This window comes from Sus scrofa, chromosome 6, assembly GCF_000003025.6.
Source record: "Sus scrofa isolate TJ Tabasco breed Duroc chromosome 6, Sscrofa11.1, whole genome shotgun sequence".
NCBI classification, from domain to species: Eukaryota; Metazoa; Chordata; class Mammalia; order Artiodactyla; family Suidae; genus Sus; species Sus scrofa.
In genome coordinates this window covers 59,473,514-59,494,543 of record NC_010448.4, presented here as the reverse complement: position 1 = coordinate 59,494,543, position 21,030 = coordinate 59,473,514, and the positions used below count along the sequence as shown (strand labels likewise).

Below are 21,030 nucleotides of genomic sequence, written 5' to 3'. Positions count from 1 at the left end.
ACCCCTCCTGCACTGCTGGTGGGAATGTAAACTGGTACAACCACTGTGGAAAACAGTATGGAGGCCCCTTGGAAAACTAAAAACAGAACTATCATATGACCCAGCAATCCTACTCTTGGGCTTACATCCAGACAAAAAGCGTTCATTGAATAAGACACATGCACCTGCATGTTCATCACAGCTCTATTCATAGTTGCCAAGACATGGAAACAACCTAAATGTCCACCAACAGATGAATGGATTAAGACGACGTTGGGATTTCCCGTCGTGGCGCAGTGCTTAACGAATCCGACTAAGAACCATGAGGTTGCAGGTTCGATCCCTGGCCTTGCTCAGTGGGTGAAGGATCCGGTGTTGCTGTGAGCTGTGGTGTAGGTCGCAGACGTGGCTCGGATCCCGCGTTGCTATGGCTCTGGTGTAGGCTGGTGGCTACAGCTCCGATTTGACCCCTAGCCTGGGAACCTCCATATGCTGCGGATGTGGCCCTAAAAAGACAAAAGACAAAAGACAAAAGACAAAAAAAAAAAAAAAAAAAGAAGAAGAAGAAGAATAGTAATAAAAGAAAGGAAATTAAAAAAGAATGAATGAATAAATAAATAAAAGGGAACGTATACACATAACTGTGTGATGGGGTCACTTTGCTGTACTGCAGAAATTGACATAGCAGTGTACATCAACTCTAATTTAAAAAAAGAAAAAAGAAAAAAGATAGTCTCTCCAGATTTTGGTAACTTGAAACTTCAGAGTTTTGCTACATTAAGTTAAATGATGGAAATCCACTGACGATCCAGATCATTTCCAAATAAGATGCCAGAACATTACTTAGAAAAGAAAAAAAAAAGAACATTATTTACTGAATATAGGCTTCCTTTGACAGAGAAACTGAAGGTAATTAGGACTACGTAATAAATATGGTTGGTGCCACACTAAGACATTTTCTGTAAAAAAAAAAAAAAGGCACATGGTTTCTAGAAACCATTAAGAGTAGTTATAAGTTTGCTAATCTAACATAATCTTAATGTAAAGGACCATTCATAACTGCTTCCTTTTCAGGTTCTGCTTGTTTGTTTGTTTTTGGCTGCCCTGTGGCCTCTGGTGTTCCCAGGCCAGAGGTCAAATCTGAGCCGCAGTTGCAGCAACACTGGATCCTTTAACCCACTGTGCCTGGCTGGGGATGGAACCTGCGTCCTGGCACTGCAGAGATGCTGCCCATCCCATTGCACCACAGCAGGAACTCCTCTTCTTTTTCTTTCTTTTTTTTTTTTAAGGGCTGCACTTGTGGCATACGGAGGTTCCCAGGCAAGGGGTCGAAACAGAGCTATAGCCACTGGCCTACACCACAGCCACAGCAACTCAGGATCCAAGCCACGTCTGTGACCTACACCACGGCTCATGGCAAGCCTGGAGCTTAACTCACTGAGCAAGGCCAGGGATTGAATCTTTGTCCTCATGGATACTAGTCAGATTTGTTTCTGCTGAGCCATAATGAGAACTCAGGAACTCCTCTTTCTTCAGTATTGCTAGAAACTAGGCTTTGAAGTTAAGAATTAAAATATGTATGTGGAATTCCCGTAGTGGCGCAGTGGTTAACGAATCCGACTAGGAACCATGAGGTTGCAGGTTCGGCCCCTGCCCTTGCTCAGTGGGTTAACGATCCGGCATTGCCGTGAGCTGTGGTGTAGGTTGCAGACATGGCTCGGATCCCGCGTTGCTGTGGCTCTGGCTTAGGCCGGGGGCTACAGCTCCGATTCGACCCCTAGCCTGGGAACCTCCATATGCCACAGGAGCGGCCCAAGAAATAGCTAAAAAAAGACCAAAAATAAATAAATAAATAAATAAAATAAAATATATATGTAATTAAAGCTATAGGAGTTCCCTTGTGGTGCAGTGGGTTAAGGATCAAGTGTTGTCCCTGCTGTGGCATGGGTCTGATTCCTGGCCTAGGAACTTCCACATGTCTGGGGCAGGGCCAAACAAAAAAGCTACTAAAATGAGGAAAACTATTCGTTATGCAATGCGAGGGGGGGAGTGGAAGGCCTATTTTCAGTAAGACAAGGTTTGAGGAGGAAGGGAAATACCTTTTATTACAGGAAAAGAAACCCTGAGGAAAAGTTTTGTATGTGTTCACGATTGGCTAAGACCAGACTGAATTTCATGAAGTAAATGCATTTTAATACTGAACTGTTACAAAGCGAATTTGGTTTTCTCTCTACTAAGAGAACAAACTTTTCTTAAAATATTGTTCTGTTTTTGACAAGAGACGGTAAAGTTTCTTTAGTCATCTCTTAACTTTCTGTATTTGCTTTTATTGTCACTTTTGTTAAGTGAATGTAGAGACCTATGATCCTCTTGGACCAGGTGTTTTGAAATTTTTTTGGTCTGGACAAACTCTTCAAATATCAAATCCTAATCAAAGTTCGTTCTTTCTTTTTTTTTTTTGGCTGTGCCCATGGAATAGAAGCTCCCAAACCAGGGATTGAGCTGTGCCACAGCAGTGACTGGAGCCACTGTGATGACACTAGATCTTTAAACTGCTGAGCCACCAGGGAGCTCCACAGCGGAAGCTCTTTTGACCTTTGACCTCAAGCTAACTTTGGGATGCTTTGGAGAGGGCCCCTGGAGGATCCCCAAGAGAGAAATATTATCCAAATTCGGCTTCCTTAGTTATTAAATTGCATGGGAAGCAGGACAAATGAATGATGGTAAAGCCTCTTAGGCTCTGTCACACAGATACATGTAATCAATACAGATATTCTAGACAAAACAGAGAATTCGTAAAAATTTGGTATGTCCTGATAAAATATTATCAGCCCTACTTCTAGAAATTATCTTAAAATGTATGTCATAGAAGTAACCAAGTTTATTTGTCAGTGGCATTGTAATCAGGTCTTAAATGTTGATTTTTTAAGTCTTTTGTCATTTAAAGACAATTATTATTGTACTCTGATGCCTTTGAAGAAAAAAAAAGCTTCATCTTCAGGAAGATTCACAAAAATAATTTTTTTTTGCTATTGTTATCTTATTATACTTTCTTTTTTTTTTTTCTGCTTTTTAGGGCCAAACCTGCTCATATGAAAGTTCTCAGGCTAGGGATGAAATTGAAGCTGCATCTGCCAGCCACAGCCACAGCCACAGCCACACAGGATCCAAGCTGCTTCTGGGACCTACACCACAGCTCACAGCAATGTCAGATACTCAACCCACTGAGTGGGGTCAGGTATTGAACCCATGTCCTTGGGGATACTAGTCGGGTCTGTTACTGCTGAGCCACGACAGCAACGCCTATTGTACTCGAGTATGTTACCAAAGACCTCTGTTTTCTAGATCTCTCTCCTTTTAAATGGCTTGACAACACTATTCCTACTCCAGGATGATTTAAAGTCAAATAAGCTTGTTTTAAAATAATGTCAGAATGCTTTACGATCAAAGTTAGGAGGCTAGATAATTTTTTTGACTTTTTTTTTTTTTTTTTTTTTTTCTTTTTAGGGCTGCACCTGTAGCATATGGAAGTTCCCAGGCTAGAGGTCAAATTGGAGATACAGCTGCCAGCCTGCACCACAGCCACAGCAACGCCAGATCCGAGCTGCATCTGCGATGTACACTGCATCCTTAACCCACTGAGCGAGGCCAGGGATCGAACCTGCATCCTCATGGAGACCAGTAGGGTTCTCAACCTGCTGAGCGACAATGAGAACTCCCCTATCGGCCTTTCAATAGTATGACCAACTGCCCAGGATCTTTGTTAATTCATGACACGTCAAGAATCACGTTTCTTTTTCGTTTTTTGTCTTTTTTAGGGCCGCACCTGCGGCATATGGAGGTTCCCAGGCTAGGGGTCGAATCGGAGCTGTAGCTGCCAGTCTACACCACAGCCACAGCAACGTGGGATCCGAGTCATGTCTGTGACTTACACCACAGCTCCCAGCAATGCCAGATCCTTAACTCACTAAGTGAGGCCAGGGACGGAACCCGCAACCTCATGGTTCCTAGCTGGGTTTGTTAACCACTGGGCCACGACGGGAACTCCAAGAAACACATTTCTGCTGTTTGGGATCCTGGTCCCAGCTTAGGGGAGTTACGAAGAAATGGTTGACTTAGGAGGTTCTCTGCTTATACCTTTTTACTGACATTGCTGTACACAAATATTGAGGGGGCATGATGCCCATGCAAAGTAAAAGTGGCATGAGTCCCACCCGACAGCTTGGAACTGATTGTTAGTCCTCACCAAACATCTGCCTCGTACACCCTCGTGAGGGGAAAGAAAGAACCAGGCTCCCAAAGCCCAACATCCAGAGACAGGATGGACGCGGGGTAAGCAACCACTTTGGCGTCGAGGAACCAAATATGTGATACCTAATGCTTTTTTTTGGCTCTTTAGGGCCACACTCACAGCACATGGAAGGAAATGACCAGACTAGGGGTCGAATCGGAGCCAGAGCTGCCAGCGTACGCCACAGCCACGGCAACACCGGATCTTTAACCCACGGAGCGAGGCCAGGGATCGAACCTGAATCCTCATGGATCCTAGTTGGGTTCGTTAACCACTGAGCCACAAAGAGAACTCCCTGTTTTTTGCTTTTTTTTTTTAATTCACTTTTTTCATTGCATTTTTTTAAGTTAACATTTTTTATTTTTTGGCTGCGCCCATGGCATGTGAAGTTCCCTGGCCAGGGACTGAACCCAAGCCACCGCAGTGACAGTGTGAGATCCTTAACTGGCTATGCCACAAGGGAATTCCAAATTTTTATCTTTCTTTGATGGACTGGTAATTTTCATTGACAAGATGACTTGGGGAGAGAGGGAAGGCCCTCCCACCCTGTGGAACCCAGTCCCCCCGCCCCAGCAAAGGACTCTTTCCTTTGCCTCAAAAACTACCTCCCTTTGTTGGGGCTGGACATAAATCCATGGTTTGCAAAGGGGCCTAAGGAAGGTTTGACTTAATGATATGTGGAGTTCCTGCTGTGGTGCAGTGGGTTAAGAATCTGACTGCAGGGAGTTCCATTGTGGCTCAGTGGTAACAAACCAGACTAGTATCCATGAGGACTTAGGTTCTATCCCTGGCCTCGCTCAGTGGGTTAAGGATCCGGCATTGCCATGAGCCATGGTGTAGGTCACAGACGTGGCTCGGATCCCAAGTTGCTGTGGCTGTGGTGTAGGCCGGCAGCTGCAGCTCCAATGCAACCCCTAGCCTGAGCACCTCCATATGCCATAAGTGTGGCCCTAAAAAGACAAAGACAAAGAAAAATGTTTCTGACCGCAGTGGCTTGTGTTGAGGGTTCAACCCCTGGCCCAGTTCACTGGGTTAAGGATCCGGCATTACTTCAGCTGTGGCTCAGATTCAATCCCTGGCCCAGGAACTTCTATGTGCTGTGGATGCAGCCATTAAAAAAAAAGTGTGGTTTTTTTTGTTTGTTTTGGCAACGCCTGTAGCATGCAGAAGTGCACAAGATCCTGGGCCAGGGATTGAACCTGAGCCACAGCAGTGACAACACTGGGTCCTCAACCCACTGAGCCTCCTTGGAACCCCTTGTTTTTCCTTTTTTCCCCTTATTTTCTTTTATTTATTTATTTATTTATTTAGGGTCTTTTTGCCTTTTCTAGGGCCGCACCCATGGCAGATGGAGGTTCCCAGGCTAGGGGTTGAATCGGAGCTATAACCGCTGGCCTATGCCAGAGCCACAGCAATGCAGGATCTGAGCCACATCTCCGACCTACACCACAGCTCACGGCCACACCAGATCCTTAACCCGCTGAGCAAGGCCAGGGATCGAACCCGCAACCTCACGGTTCCTAGTCGGATTTGTTAACCACTGCGCCACGACGGGAACTCCACCCTCTTATTTTCTTTTTAAATGGGTTCTACGGCTTGTTAATTTCTACTTGAGGCCACGAGGTCCCAGAAATATAAGAAAAAATGGGAGGAAAAAAATCTTAAAACTGAGAAAAGTCAACCAAGAAAAAGAAGAAAAAGAAGCCAGGATTCACTCTGGCGATGGAACTCCACAGCATCCCACAGCAGCTTCGTTAAAACCTGTAGGGCTGGCTCCTCTCCAGGTCCGCCACATTAAGATTCGTGGCAGACAGCAAACACAGATATGCCTCCATAGGAGGACTCAGAAACCAAGCAGAATTGGAAGCAAGGGATTTCTCTAATTTTCATTACTTGTTCCACTTTTTTTTTTTTTTTTTTTTGGCCACGTGGAAATTCCCAGACCAGGGATTGAACCTGTGCCACCGCAGTGACAATGCCGAATTCCTAACTGCTAGCCCATCAAGCAGCTCCACTTGTGCCAGCTCTTATTATTATTATTATTTCTGCTTTTTAGGGCCACACCTGCAGCATATGGAGGTTCCTAGGTGAGGGGTCCAATCAGAGCTACAGCGGCTGGCCTACACCACAGCAATGCAGGATCCGAGCTGCGTCTGTGACCTCCACCACAACTCAGGGCAATGCCAGATCCTTAAACCACTGAGTGAGACCAGGGATCGAACCCATAACCTCATGGTTCCTAGTCGGGTTCGTTTCCGCTGCACCACATCGGGAACTCCCCATTTGTGCCAGCTCTTGATTGATCATGGTTGCCTGCAGTTTCTGAGGCTGCGGCGGAGCTCAGCAGAACAGAGTGCTGTGATTGACTGGTGATGTCTGCTCTGAGTGCAGAAACGATTTCACAGCAGCACCCCACAATCTTAAACCTGGAAGAGCCCTGGGCTTTGAGGTCAGGAGGCCTAGGTTGCACCCCAGCTCTGTCTCGATCTGTAGTGACTTTGGTCACATCAATATACCTCTTTAGAACTCAGTTTTCTCTGTAAAATGAGTGATTACTAACACCTCAAAGGCTGCTGGGATGCTTCAAGGAAACAGTGCAGGTAAAGCACTCGGCAGGTTGTGCAGGAGAGGATGGGGGTGGCTGGGAGAGGAGGGGGCTCTTGGAGTCAGCACCACCTCCTCCTCCCTCTCATGCTCCCATCCTGGGCTGCTGCCCGCTATCCTCTGTCTTGAGCATCCCAAATGCCAGGCTGGGGGCGTCGAGTCAAGGGAAACTTACCGGAAATGAGAGTAAAGGTGACAGAGTAGATGCCACCACCACTGCTGCCGTCCCGCCGGGGGGAGGGGTCTGGACCCTCAGAGGAGCTGATGTCCACCTGGAAGCGGACGGGCTTCTGGAAGACGGAGGGGCCACCGCTGGCCTTATATTCAGCCCTGAAGCTGGTCTGAGACAGCACACTGTGACTCAGGCTGGGGATCTGAGGGGTGGGGGACAAAAGCGGGGAGTGATTTCAGTGACCTGACTCCAGAAAAGGGCGAGGCAGCCCTAAGACCAGCTCTGCCCAAGGAGCTGCAAGTCCCCTTAGCCACCAGGGGAACAGAATCACAGAAAGGCATCAGGAGACCCCATTGCCTGGTGACATTTGTCCTTTTCTCTGTCCTACAAATAGGGCATCGGAGGCGTGACTGAGTAACTGAACCCCAAGGTAACAAGGACACTCCCATCTGGTGCCAGCCCCAGGCTCCAGGACCACACGAAACAAACACCTTCCTTCCTGCATAAGCCCTGCCTAGAGTCACAGATGTCTCAGGAACCACGTTCCGCAAGCCTCCAGAGCAGAGAATCACAGGAACCAACCGACAGCCCTAAAATCCATGGAAAGAGTAGTTCCTTTTGCCAATCTCAGGCCTGGTGGAGGGGAATGGCAACTCACCCGACCCTGGATGATCCTAATCCAGGATCCTATTTCCGCTACTTCCACCCCCAGGGCACAATAAACCTCTCCGGCCTCCATGCCCCAACCCAACTCTGGCTGAAAACTACAAATCCCATAAGCCCCAGGGGGCACCCAGGCCAGTGGGACGGTGGTGAACCGCAGAGGCTGCTGGGATTCGGCGTTCTGTGGCGGCCAGGCGGACTTGGGGACCCAGGCCCCTCACCGACAGGAAGGCATGGACGATGTCCGCTTTGATGCTGCTGAGAGGTTTGTCCTTTAGCACGAGGAATATTTGTTCTTCTTTATCCAAGGAGATGAAGTTCCCGAACCAGGAGCGTTTTGCCAGCCTGAGTGGGAGAGGATGGTTGGAGGTGGGTGGGGAGGGGGGCTAAGGGAAAGACCCCCCCCCATGCCCTCTTGTCCCCTCCCTGTCAGACTCACTCTGGAGAGGACTCTGGCGTCAAACTGGACATCTCCTCGGCAGTGGGGACTGGGGAGGAGAGAGCACAGGCAGCACCCGTCCATTATCCTGGCGTCACGGGCCAGCAGTGGCCCCCAACCAGGAGTTCCAGACCCCAGTGTCGACCCACCTCCCGGTAGCTGCACCAATTCCTTCTAGAGAGGCACCCCCGGTTAGGCCGCGCCTTCTGGGCGGGGCTTGCTAGCCTTGAGCCAACAGGCAGGTGAGCCAAATACTGAAGGGGGCGTGGCGTGTCCTTCAGACCGATCCTCCTCCAGAGTTGGATGCCCCCCTCTTGTCTCCCCAACACCTGAATCTCCTAGACCGTGGGAATCTAGGCCCCCAGGCTCTTCCCTCCTGGGAACCCAGACGTTCCCCGCCAGCCACTTCCCCACCTTGGGACTTAGGAGTCCACGTCCCCAACCCCTGAGCCCCCAAAGGACTCACGTACCCTGCATCTTGCGCCGGTGAAAGCGAGGGGAGCCCAGGAAGCTGTTGCGGATGGAGTTGAGACGACTCCTCCAGGCGGCTCCCCCGACGCCACCGCCGGGGCTGGGGGGCGGCGTTGTCCCTGGGGTCCCAGTGGGGCTGGCCCGGGGCGTGTGCAGGGGCGAGTGCAAGGGGGTCCCCCCGGAGGAGCGTGGGGAGCCTGGGGGGCCAGGCAGGGGTGTGGAGCGGGCACTGGGGGGCGGGGGCTGCTCCCCGGCGCCCCCACCCCTGGGGCCCCGAGAAGGCAGTGTCTGCGTTTTGGAAGTCGGTGAGCCCCCACCCCGTGCCTCATCTCCAGCCCCGGGCTCCGGTGAGAAGGAAAAGACTGGACTCTGCGAAGTAGTGGAGTATGGTGAGAGATGGACTACAACTCCCAGAAGGCTTTAGCCCCCCCCCAACACACACCCACAGAGATGCACTCCAAAGCATGCTGGAATTTGCAGTCCAATGATTTTCCCCCCAGTTCCCATTGTTGGGGTGCAGAGACTTTTCCTGTCATGCCCACTGGCTGTAGTACACAGTAGGGACGCAACTAGATTTTGTCAAATGAATAAGTGGAACCCTTCGGACACACTGGAAACCCAATCCTATGAAGGTGGGAACCGGCCAATGGTCTAAAACACTAATGAGGCCTTGGGTCTTTGCCCTTGAGGAACAAGGAGGCAATGTCTCGAGACACATGGGCATTGAAGTTTCTGCTGCTCCCTCTTTGCTACACGGGGCCTTCATCCCCTTATCCCTTCTCAGTTCATTTGGGACCTGGGCTTACCCTTGGACTGCTCAGAGGGCTGGAGGACAGACCAGTGGAGGCTCCACTGACACTACGGGATCTGTTTCCAGAATAGATTAAGAAAAGAAATTAAGTAGGAGGGGTCCAGAAGGCTCAGCTATCCTCTCCTTTCCATGCTCCTTGAAATGAGGAAATAAGGCCCAGAGAGGGGAGGTGACTTGTCCCAACCACACAGCACCTTCGAGGTCGGGATGGGGTCACAGCCCTGCACTCTCTACCCAAGACTGTGGATCCCACTGGAGGGGCGGGGGCTCCCACCTCTGGCTGTGCTGGGCCATCTCCAGGGCCCGTCTGGTGGGCACCGGGGAGCCGCCACCCCCGGCATCCGTGATGCTCAGGACTTCCATGGACTTCCGCTCTGGCCGCCGCTTCCCGTGACGGCTCAGCATGGGAGAATCCACACGCTTCCGGGGTGGATCTGAGGGCCAAGTGTTTCAACCCAGTCAGAAGACCACACTGGCCCAGCTGTACGTGGCACTCACACAGATGCGGAAGTTGAGGCTCAGAGTGGAGAGGGGTTTTGACAAGGGTCCCAGAGCAAGTCAGGGAGTCTAAACGCAGAAGCTCAAGGCCTGCAGCCCGTCCCTCCCTTGGAGATCTGGGGTCTGGATTCCTAGCCCTGCCCTTCTCACCAACGTCATTCCGGGGAGGCAGGTCCTGGTCCTCACAGCTGGGATACCGCTCCTTCCGATCCAAAAGCAGATAATATATCATTTTTTCTTGGTTCTCCCTATGTGGGGGGAGTGGGCGGTAGGAGAACATGGGTCAGAGGTCAGGCCCCAGAGTTGGTCTCACCCCTTCCCTGTGGCCGTGGCTCTGTGGGGCTCAGTCCACTGTGGTTCCATTCTCCTGCGTATCAGTAGGGATGGTCTCTGTTTCAGGATACATCTCAGCCTCATTTTACTCAATAATAGTAATAATGACACTGACATCTGAGCACTTACTATAAGTTAGCATGATGTGAGGCATTACATTGGCCTTAGCATCTGTTATGTTTTGTCTTTTCTCATCTTCTTCTTTTTTTGTTAATATATTTTTCAGCACCACATCTTTTTTCCTCTGGTCTTATCACTCCCTTGTGGCAACAGCTCGCCAGGTCGCAGAAATCTGCACGTGGAAGGACCCCCGACGCGCCCCCTGCCGGCTGCCCTGGGAGCTGCAGCAGCTCACCCCGAGGGGCCAGGGTGAGTGTGGGGGTGGGGGTGGGGGTTAGGGTGGGGGTCTTACTCCTCGCTTCGCAGCTCACGATGCAGCCGCTCGCGGTCCCTGAAGCAGCCCAGTGAAGCCATGCTCTCCAGGACGTCAGGATCCAGCTCTCCGTTTGATGGCAGGCTCCGCATAGCCACCCGTCGGCCTGGGGCTGGCTCCAGGCAAGGGTCCGGCTCGTGTTTCCCACCCCTGGGGAGAAGAATCACTGGGAACCGGGCATTTCCTGCAGTGTAGACTCAGGGGCCCCGGGTCCCGGCCTGCTCCTTTCTTGGGAACCCAGGAGTCCAGACCCCAGCCCCTCTCCCCTCAGACCCAGGTGTCTAGACCCCCAGCCCCTCTCCAGAAAGACCCAGGAGTCGGGGGCCCCAGCGCCTCCTCTACCTCTGTCTTCCTCCCCTAGTACCCAGAAGTCCAAGTCCCTACCCCCTCCTTATTTAGGACCCTCAGCATCCCACCCCTTCCTTTGGGGGCCCTTGATATTTGGGGTCCTTCCCTTCCCCCAGGGGCCCAGATGTCCACTGTCCCCATACTCACAGGTACCAAGGGTGTTTCTGAATTTGCTCCAGCTGTGAAGGGCATGGGTTGTAGAGAAGCCGAAGTGAGGTCGTTTGAACACAGTAGGCGCTCAGTGAAGTTGATGGGGTGGTGTTGGGGGGGGTCCCTGGGGAGCCCCCCCCACCAAGCGCAAGATGAGGCTCATGTCTCCCCCTAGTGGCGGCTGCGCGGCGCAGCCTGACTGGACCGGCCGCCCCACATCTCCCGCATGCGCAGTGGCACCCTGTCCCCGACCCCCCCCCACCGAAGGGCCGGTGTGCGCCTGCGCCTTCCCTCTGTGAGGCGGGGGGTTCCCTCCGCCCCAGTTTGGAGTGGCAGCTTGGCGGGACCCCGACCCAGGGGTGGGGCTTGGCCAGAGAGCCCCCTCCCAGCCGTAGCCCCAGGGACTGATAGGCAGGTTCTGGAAACCCATCTTCATGACTCCCCTAGGGATTCTGTCCCCATCACCCACCGTCCCTCCATCCGCGTGCCCCCAACTCACGCTGAGCCTTTTCTCCGGCTCCACTTCGATCATCCCTCTTAGGAGGCTCTGGCAGTCTGGAGGAATGAAGTGGGGCATGTGGAAGACGCCCCGTTTCACCTTCTCCAGCAGCTGGCGGAGGTTGTCATCGTCGAAGGGCAGAGCCCCCTGGCAGAGAAAGAACAGGCGCTCTTACACGTGCGGCTTGCTACACCCCGGGCGAGTGTCTCTGCGCTTCAGGGCCCTGACGCGTTTAGTCCTCACCACCAGCCCCGGGGAGGTGGGGCGCTATTATTATGTCCACTTGACCGATGGGGAAACCGAGGCAGGGAGCCATCGGCAATTCACCCAAGGCTGCCTGGCCCCGAAGCACGGAGTGAGCATTTGGCAAAGAGCAGTCTGGCAACAGCGCTTAAGAGGCTGGGCTTGCAACCTGGGAGGCTGTCCTATAAAGGAGCCTCTCCGCAGTTAGGGAGGGGTGATCCATTCATTCAACCACAGGTGGGTGCCGCTTAGGGGTGAGGGATCTAGAGGAAACAAAACGCCCCTGCCGGCCCTACAGCTCACACCCCAGAGTGGGAGATGCTGGCAAGGGAGCAAATAGTAATAGCTGTGGAGTGACACAGGGCTGGAGGTGACACAAGCACAGACCCAGACTGGGCCACGGGGGGCCTACCGGAATCTGGGAGTATATGTAGCAAGTTTGATGGTGTCCTCCCAACATTCATGTCCACCTGGAACCTCAGAATGAGACCCTGTTTACAGAGGTGGTCTCTGCACATGTAATCTGCTGAGGACCTGGAGATGACATCCTCCAGGCTTTAGGGAGGGCCTGGAAGAGGAGGGGAAGCACAGACCCCATATCCAAGAGGACAGGGGTTCGATCCTGGCCTCGCTCAGTGGGTTAAGAATCCAGCGTTGCTGTGGCTGTGGTGTAGGCTGGCAGCTACAGCTCAGATTCGACCCCTGGCCTGGGAACCTCCATTTGCCACGGTGTGGCCCTAAAAAGAAAGGAAGAAAGGAAAGGAAAGGAAAAAGTCAAGAGAAGTTGGAGGCAGAGACTGGGACAATGCAGCTGCAAGCCACGGAGAGGTCAGCAGGTCACGTGGGACTTTTGGCCTGACAGGGGCACCAAGGCACTGTGCTTAAGGGTCCGGGTGCTGGAGTTCCTGTCATGGCTCAGTGGGAACGAATCTGTCTGGTACCCATGAGGATGCAGGTTCGATCCCTGGCCTTGCTCATTGGGTTAAGGATCTGGCGTTGCCGTGAGCTGTGGTGTAAATTGCAGATGTGGCCCGGATCTAGCATTGCTGTGGCTATGGCCTAAGCCAGCAGCTGCAGCTCCAATTGGACCCCTAGCCTGGGAACCTCCATATGTCACACCTGCGGCCCTAAAAAGACCAAAAAAAAAAAAAAAAAGGTACTGGTGCTGGAGTTCCCATTATGGCTCAGTGAAAACAAATCCGACTGGTATCCATGAATATGCAGGTTCGATCCCTGGCCTTGCTCAATGGGCTAAGGATCCAGCCTTGCTGTGGCTGTGGTGTAGGCCGGCAACTATAGCTCCCATTCCACCTCTAGCCTGGGAACTTCCATATGCCGTGGGTGCAGTCCTGAAAAACCAAACAAAACAAAAAATTAAGAGTCTTGGTGCAGGCTGCCACATGGAGAATCCGTGCTGTGCTGCTTAGAGCCGCAGGACCTTGGGAGAGTCCTACCACTTCTCCAAAAATAGCAATGGCCAGCAAGAGTGCCCCCCTCCAGGGATGGGCAGGAGGTGAGAAGACCTGATACCTTGTTGGTCTTTGCCGTGTTAGCTGTATTTCCTTATCCAACCACTGAGGGCGCCCCTGCTGTCTCCCAAGAGGCATGGAGCTGGGGATGAGACCAGAGCCCTGTCCCCACAGGCTTCACCTAGAACAGGGCCTGGCACAGTAATTAATAAGCACTGGTTGGTGGCCGAATGCTCAGAGTTTGCATTCTAGTGGGGAAGCAGCCCGCGAACAAATGGCGCATCACATGAGACGGGGAACGCATGTGATGAGGCATCACGAAGCCCGAAGCCTGGCAAGAGGACAGTGAGGGGAGCTGGGCGTTGGGGACGGGCTCTCAGGGGAGCTGATGCTGGATGAAGACTTGCAAGGGTGACCGTGTGAGTCTCGGAGGGGCCCTTCCAGGCGTTGCCAGCTGCCCCTGGCACCGGAGGTCTGGGCACAGAAAAGGCAGGGTGCCGGGTGGGGGAGCTGGGGAGCGGGCACCCCAGGATGCAGGTCTGGGGGTCTGGGAGCCTGTCATTCTGGCCCTGGGCCTCAATTTCCTCTCCTCTATGCAGTGGAGATGAGGGTCCTGCCAGGAAGAGCTACCGCATGGATTTAAAAGTATATATAACACAGTGCAGTTCATTCTTGCTATTTATGGTAGTCGTGTGCTCTGACGTTGCTGCAAACACTGTTAGCAAATACTGAATCCTGGCTCCCGCAGGAAAAACGCAGAGCTTCCCGTGAGCCTCTGGTCATGATATTTTTGTCAACGATCAAGATGTGACCTTGTTTCCTGTGTTTGGGTTTTTTTGGGGTCTTTTTAGGGCCACACCCAAGGCATGCGGAGGTTCCCAGGCTAGGGGTCCAATCAGAGCTGTAGTGGCTGGCCAGCCACAGCCACAGCCACAGCCCCAGCCATGCCGGATCCAAGCCGCATGTGTGTCCTACACCACAGCTCACGGCAACGCTGGATGCGTAACCCACCAGGCGAGGCCAGGGATGGACCTGTGTCCTCGTGGATATGAGTCAGGTTCATTAACCACTGAGCCCCAGCGGGAGCTCCTCATGTGTGTTTCTGTTTGAAGGCGCTCTGATGGACTGCATGTATGTGATCTTCCAGAGGTCATACGTTGAAGCCCTAACTCCCAAGGAGATGGTGTTTGGAGGTGGGGGGCTTCTGGGAGGTCGTTTGGTTGAGATGAGGTCATGAGGGTGGGGATGGGTGAAAGGCAGCTGTCTACAGGCAGGATGCAGGCCATAGCCAGACACGGGATCGATCCGCTGGCACCATGATGTGGGACTTCCCAGCCCCCAGAGCACAAGCAATAAATGTTTGCTGCTCAAGCCACCACGTCTATGGCACTTTCGTGACCGCAGCCTAAGCACAGACCCCTCATTCTATTCCTCCGTAGGATTTGTTAACATGGAACTCACGACCAACAACACGGTAACTCACGCCTGAGTGAAGCTGATCGGACTCGCGTTTTCTCCGCAAGGCCGGAGACAGGCTCCTTGTGCGGGAACCACAAAACCGCACTGCAGCCCCGACGTCTAGCGTCATTTGAATCAGCAAGATCACCATCAACCACGAGCCCCCGAAAGCCAAAGACAGGGCACTCAAGAGACCCCAGCCAGGACACTTGGTTCCGAGGACACAGCCCACACGCCCTGCTCCAGCTCAGCCGGAGACGTGCGTGTCGAGAACTGACATTCCCCCCCGACGCTGCACATCCCAGAGTATCCTTGATGGCGCAGACAGCACTGGGTATAAATAAACTTCAGCCGCTCAGCTCATTCACAAACACGGAATCCGCAGCTGTAACAACCAGCCGCTACGAAGGACCATGGTTTGCTACAGCTCAAAGGGCCTAAGCCACAGTGACAGGTACTGCAATGACACCCATTGTGCAGATGAGGAAGCTGAGGCATGGAGAAGGAAAAGGACGTGCTCGCTCGAGGGGTGCAGAGCAGGGATCTGAACGCCACTGGACAGGCTCCAGAATGATCACCAAGTACAGAGAAACTCAGGTCTGGAATTTTTTTTTAGGGCCACACCCGCGGCATATGGAAGTTCCCAGGCTAGGGGTCGAATCGGAGCTACGCTACCAGCCTACACCGCAGCCACAGCCACAAGGGATCCGAGCCACGTCTGTGACCTACACTACAGCTCACGGCAACGCCAGATCCTTAACCCCCTGAGTGAGGGATCCAACCTGTATCCTCATGGACTCTAGCTGGGTTCGTTAATCGCTGAGCTGTGAAGGGAACTCTGGATTTTTTTTTTTTTTTTTTTTTTGCTTTTTAGGGCTGCACCCTCTGGACGTTCCCAGGCTAGGAGCTGAATCAGAGCTACAGCTGCAACCTACGCCATGTGGGACCCGACACCGCTCACAGATGGAACCCGCATCCCTGTGGACACCAGTTGGGTCCGTAACCAACTGAGCCACGACAGGACCTCAGGTCTGGAATTTTTTTTTTTTTTTTTTTGGTCTTTTTGCCTTTTCTGGGGCCGCTCCCCCGGCATATGGAGGTTCCCAGGCTAGAGGTCTAATCAGGGCTTTAGCTGCCGGCCTACGCCAGAGCCACAGCAATGCGGGATCCGAGACGTGTCTGCGACCTACACCACAGCTCATGTCTTCAACACTGGATCCTTAACCCACTGAGCGAGGCCAGGGCTCGATCCCGCAACCCCATGGTTCTTAGTCAGATTCGTTAACCACTGAGCCACGACAGGACCTCAGGTCTGGAATGTTTTTAGCCAGCCTCCGAGGTGCTCTCCTAGTCTCCCTACAGGAAATGAGTCCCAGGAAGGCAGCACCCAGGTGGCTCAGCCCTTTCGGTGTCACAGAGGCTAGTGGTTAAGAGGGCAAATGCTGACCCCAGGCCTGCCACTGGCCAGCTGTGTGCTGCGGGCCAGTTGCTCCCCCTCTGGGGTTATTGGGAGAGTGACACGGGATAACGAGCTGGAACAGTGCCTGGCCTAGAGCCAACCGCAGATTTATTCATGTCCCGTGTGTTGATCGCGGGCTCACCAGGTGCCAGTTCACTAGGAGTCAGAGCCATGAGCCAGTATATAAAGACAAAAGCCCTAGACGTAGGTCCTGACGTCAGAGAGCTTATGATAGGAGTTCCCTGGTGGCTCAGTGGGTTAGGGACCTGGTGTTGTCCCTGCTGTGGCTCTGGTTATAGCTGTGGTGCGGGTTCGATCCCTGGCCTGGGAACTTCCACATGCCGTGCATGTAGCACCCCCAGAAAGGAGCTTATGATATACAAGGGAAGGGAGACACCCCTCAAGGTGTTCCACACACAATGACAGCTCTGGTAGCTGCCAGGAAGCAGAGAGCCCAAAGCTGCCCATGAGGGAAATCTGACCTCACGGGGGTGGGGGGGCCTTTTCGGAAGGGTGACAACTGAGCTTAGGGCTCTAAGAAGTCTAGACACTAGCTAGGTGAGCAGCAAGGCTAGCAGGGATGGAAGAGAGAGCCAGGCAGACAGAAGAGCAGGTGCAAAGGCCCTGTGGTAGAAGCTGGGCCAATATGCCCCAGTCTGGTTCTCCTAGTCATTACACGTCGTAATAACCCAGGATCTGTGAGCAAAGAGCCACACTCCAAGGGCTCCTGGCTGCCCCACCTCCTTCCAGGGGTCCCTCTGGATGATCCTGCAGTTCTGTGACTGAATGGTTAGCTCCAGGCTCAGAGGGGGTTGCCCAGGATTTCACCCTATTGGTGAAGATGCACCCCCACCTTCCAGGCACCAGTTCAACGTTTGGGGGACCACCCCTGAGGTGAGGCTGGAACTCAGCCTTCTATGCTTCCCCCGGGCAGGACTGTTCTAGAACAGGGCAGGAGAGGCCAGGCGCGCTTACCACCAGCAGGGCGAAGAGGATGACGCCGCAGCTCCACATGTCCGCCCGCCGGCCATCGTACTTCTCCCCCTGGAAGGGAGAAGCCCCAGCCATGATGGCGTCTCCGCAGGCCCCCACCCGCCGCCTCTGCCCTCCACCTGCCCGCGCTCACCTTGATCACCTCCGGACACGCGTAGTGGGGGGACCTGCGGGAGAGAGGCGGTGTGAGCCTCCGGCCAGCTGCTACCCCCTCTCCCCGGGGGCACGGGGGGGGGCCCCACTCACCCACAGCTGGTCTCCAGGAGGCTGTCCCCCACCTGCAGGGACGCCATGCCGAAGTCCGCGATGCGGATGTTGTTTTTCTCATCCAAAAGCAGGTTCTCGGGCTTCAGGTCTCTGTGGCTGAGACAGGACCAGGATGGGGGGGGGGGCGGGGGGAGGCTCAGGGCTCTGCACTCTTCGGGGAGGCCCGGGCCCCACGCACTGTCTCTCCGAGGGGGACGTGTCTGGAAACTGCTAATTAGGGACGTTTTCAGACCTGCCCCAAAGGAGAGACAGGAACGCAGGAAGCCCCGCGCACCCACCCCGGAGCTTCACGCCTCATCGGCTCCGGGCGAATCTTTGTCCATCCCCCCACTCCATGTATATAATGCTCTCCTGCCCCCACTGGACGATTTGTAGGACACCCAGACGCTGTAACACTTTATCCACCCCTATCTGAATATGTGTGAAGTGAGGTTTTGTTTTGTTTTGATTTTTCTTTTTGGGCCAAACCTGTGGCATATGGAAGTTCCCAGGCCAGGGATCGAATCCAAGCCGGAGCTGCAACCTATGTCACAGCAGCGGCAACACCAGGTCCTTAACCCACGGTGCCGGGCTGGGGATTGAACCCGAGGCTCCAGAGACAAGCCAGGTCATTAACGTACTGAGCCACAGCGGGAACTCCGAAGTGAGATATTTTGAGGTAAGCAGGGTTGATACTGAGCTGGCTTTTAAAATATTCAAATATTTCCGGAGTTCCCGTCATGGTGCAGTGGTGAATGAATCCGAGTAGGAACCATGAGGTTGCGGATTTGATCCCTGGCCTTGCTCAGTGGGTGAAGGATCCGGCCTTGCTGTGGCTGTGGCGTAGGCCGGCGGCTACAGCTCCAACTAGACCCCTAGCCTGGGAATCTCCATGTGCCACGGGAGCGGCCCTAGAAAAGGCAAAAAGACAAAACACAAAAATATTCAAATATTTCCATATTGAATGATAAAAAATTACTGCCACCCCAAGCCCGACACTGCTTCCTCTCTCTTTCAGGCTGCCCCCCCCCCCAACTCCTCAGGCTGTACCAGTTAATGTCTAGGAAGAGGTGGGGCGGAAGGTTCTACAGTTTCTGTTGGAAGCGGTCCTTAACTGGGTCAAATGCATTAAATGTGTTGACTATCGCCCCCTGGAGGCCAGTGTTTTTAATGTCAGAATCTTGACACTATGTTGTCAAAGGGAGGTGTTGACAATTTAAATGGGCAGCCTTTTCATCACCAAGCTTTCTCCCAAATCACAGCCCCCGAGCCTGATGCCCACCCCGTCTCCAATCCCTACCCCAGAGCGGGAGGTGTGCAATCAGATGAGGCCGAAAGACGAACTGGAGGCATCTACTATGCACCTTAATTAATCATTAAAGTGGTGCATACTTAATATCTTGTTTTGAGAGCTGAAAGCAATTTAATAAAGAAGGGTCTTTTCATATGGACGTTCATGTGGAAAAAAAAAAAAAAAAGGACCCTCAACCTTTACCCCACTTAACTTAAAAAGGATCTCAGGCCTAAATGCAAGAGCTAAAACTAAACAACTTCTAGAAGAAAACATAGGAGGAAATTTTAGCGACCCTGAATTGGGCAAAGATTTCTTTTTTTTTTTTTTTTTTTTTGTCTTTTGCCTTTTTTTGTTGTTGTTGTTGTTGTTATTGTTGCTATTTCTTGGGCCGCTCCCGCGGCATATGGAGGTTCCCAGGCTAGGGGTTGAATCAGAGCTGTAGCCACCGGCCTACGCCAGAGCCACAGCAACGCGGGATCCGAGCCGAGTCTGCAACCTACACCACAGCTCACGGCAACGCCGGATCGTCAACCCACTGAGCAAGGGCAGGGATCGAACCCGCAACCTCATGGTTCCTAGTTGGATTCGTTAACCACTGCGCCACGACGGGAACGCCCGGGCAAAGATTTCTTAAATAGGACAGAAAAAGCATGAACTGTAAAAGAAAAAAATCAACAAATTGGAATTCATCAAAATTTTAAACTTTTGCCTTTCACGAGATATTGTTATAAAAATGCAAAGGTATGTCACAGATGGGGGGAAAATACTTCACAAATATACATTTTTTTAAAATGGCCACAGCTGTGGCACATGGAAGTGCCTGGGCCAGGGCTTGAATCCAAGCTGGAGCTGAAACCTATACCACAGCTGCAGCAACACAGGATCCTTAACCCACTGTGCCACAGCAGGAACTCCAAAAAATATACATGTGATAAAAGATTTGGTCTGGAGTTCCCATTGTGGCTCAGCTGGTTAAGAACTCGACTAATGGAGTTCCCATTGTAGTGCAGTGGAAATGAATCCCACTAGTAACCATGAGGTTGTGTGTTTGATCCCTGGCCTCACTCAGTGGGTTAAGGATCCAGCGTTGCTGTGGCTGTGGTGTAGGCCGCCAGCTGTAGCTCTGATTCGACCCCTAGCTTGGGAACCTCCATGTGCCGTGGGTGTGGCCCAGGAAAAAAAAAAAAAAGAACCCGCTAGTATCCATGAGGACGCAGGTTTGATCCCTGGTCTCACTAAGTGGGTTAAGGACCCGGTGTTGCTGCAAGTTGTGGTGTAGGTTGAGGATGCAGCTTGGATCCCATGTTGCCATGGCTGTGGCATAGGCCAGCGACTGCAGCTCCAATTCAACCCCTAGCCCAGGATCTTCCGTATGCTGCAGGTTCAGCCCTAAAAAAAAAAAGCTTTGATCTTAGAATAAGTAACTCTTACTAGTAGGTATTATTCCTAGAGTTATCCCTTGTTCCTAGAATAAAGAACTCTTACAACTCAATAACACAAAGATGAATGATTCAATTAAAAATGGGCAAAGAGGAGTTCCCATTGTGGCTCAGTGGTTAACGAATCCGACTAGGAAGCATGAGGTTGTGGGTTCGATCCCTGGCCTTGCTCAGTGGGTTGGGGATCCAGCACTGCCGTGAGCCGTGGTGTAGGTCACAGACGTGGATTGGATCTGGCGTTGCTGTGGCTTTAGTGTAGGCCGGCGGCTACAGCTCTGATTAGACCCCTAGCCTGGGAACATCCATATGCTGCGGGAGTGGCCCTAGAAATGGCAAAAAGACCAAAAAAAAAAAAAAAAAAAAATGGGCAAAGGATCTGGATAGACATTTCTCCAAGGAAGATATACAAACGGTCAATTGCACATGCCAAGATGCTCTGCATCATTAACCATCAGGGACATGCCCATCAAAACCACAATGAGATACCATTTCACACACACTAGGATGGCTATAATCAAAAAATCAGATAACAAGGGTTGACAAGAGACCGGAACCCTCATAGACTGCTGGTAGGGATGTTGAGTGATAGAGCTGCTTTGGAAAACGGTCTGGCATTTTCTCTTTTTTTTAGGGCCACGCCATGGCATATGGAAATTCCCACCTAGGAGTCAAATCAGAGCTGCAGCTGCTAGCCTGTGCCACAATCACAGTAACATGAGATCCAAGCCACGTCTAGGA

General features: G+C 52.4%; 1 protein-coding gene across 2 annotated transcripts in view; it reads right to left on the bottom strand.

The window, feature by feature from the left end:
* The window catches only part of BRSK1 (BR serine/threonine kinase 1), a 30,774-nt gene that overhangs the window by 4,519 nt on the left and 5,225 nt on the right, over positions 1-21,030 (bottom strand). For both annotated transcript variants that reach the window (XM_021094996.1, XM_021094997.1), the window contains exons 5-17: positions 17,560-17,676; positions 17,447-17,480; positions 17,296-17,364; positions 11,692-11,838; positions 11,190-11,221; positions 10,674-10,844; positions 10,079-10,176; positions 9,705-9,864; positions 9,426-9,486; positions 8,619-8,988; positions 8,149-8,197; positions 7,931-8,054; positions 7,050-7,248 (exon numbers count right to left, since the gene is read on the bottom strand). In XM_021094996.1, coding sequence (XP_020950655.1) covers positions 7,050-7,248; positions 7,931-8,054; positions 8,149-8,197; positions 8,619-8,988; positions 9,426-9,486; positions 9,705-9,864; positions 10,079-10,176; positions 10,674-10,844; positions 11,190-11,221; positions 11,692-11,838; positions 17,296-17,364; positions 17,447-17,480; positions 17,560-17,676 — 1,631 coding nt within the window. The remainder of the gene's footprint in view (positions 1-7,049; positions 7,249-7,930; positions 8,055-8,148; positions 8,198-8,618; positions 8,989-9,425; positions 9,487-9,704; positions 9,865-10,078; positions 10,177-10,673; positions 10,845-11,189; positions 11,222-11,691; positions 11,839-17,295; positions 17,365-17,446; positions 17,481-17,559; positions 17,677-21,030) is intronic.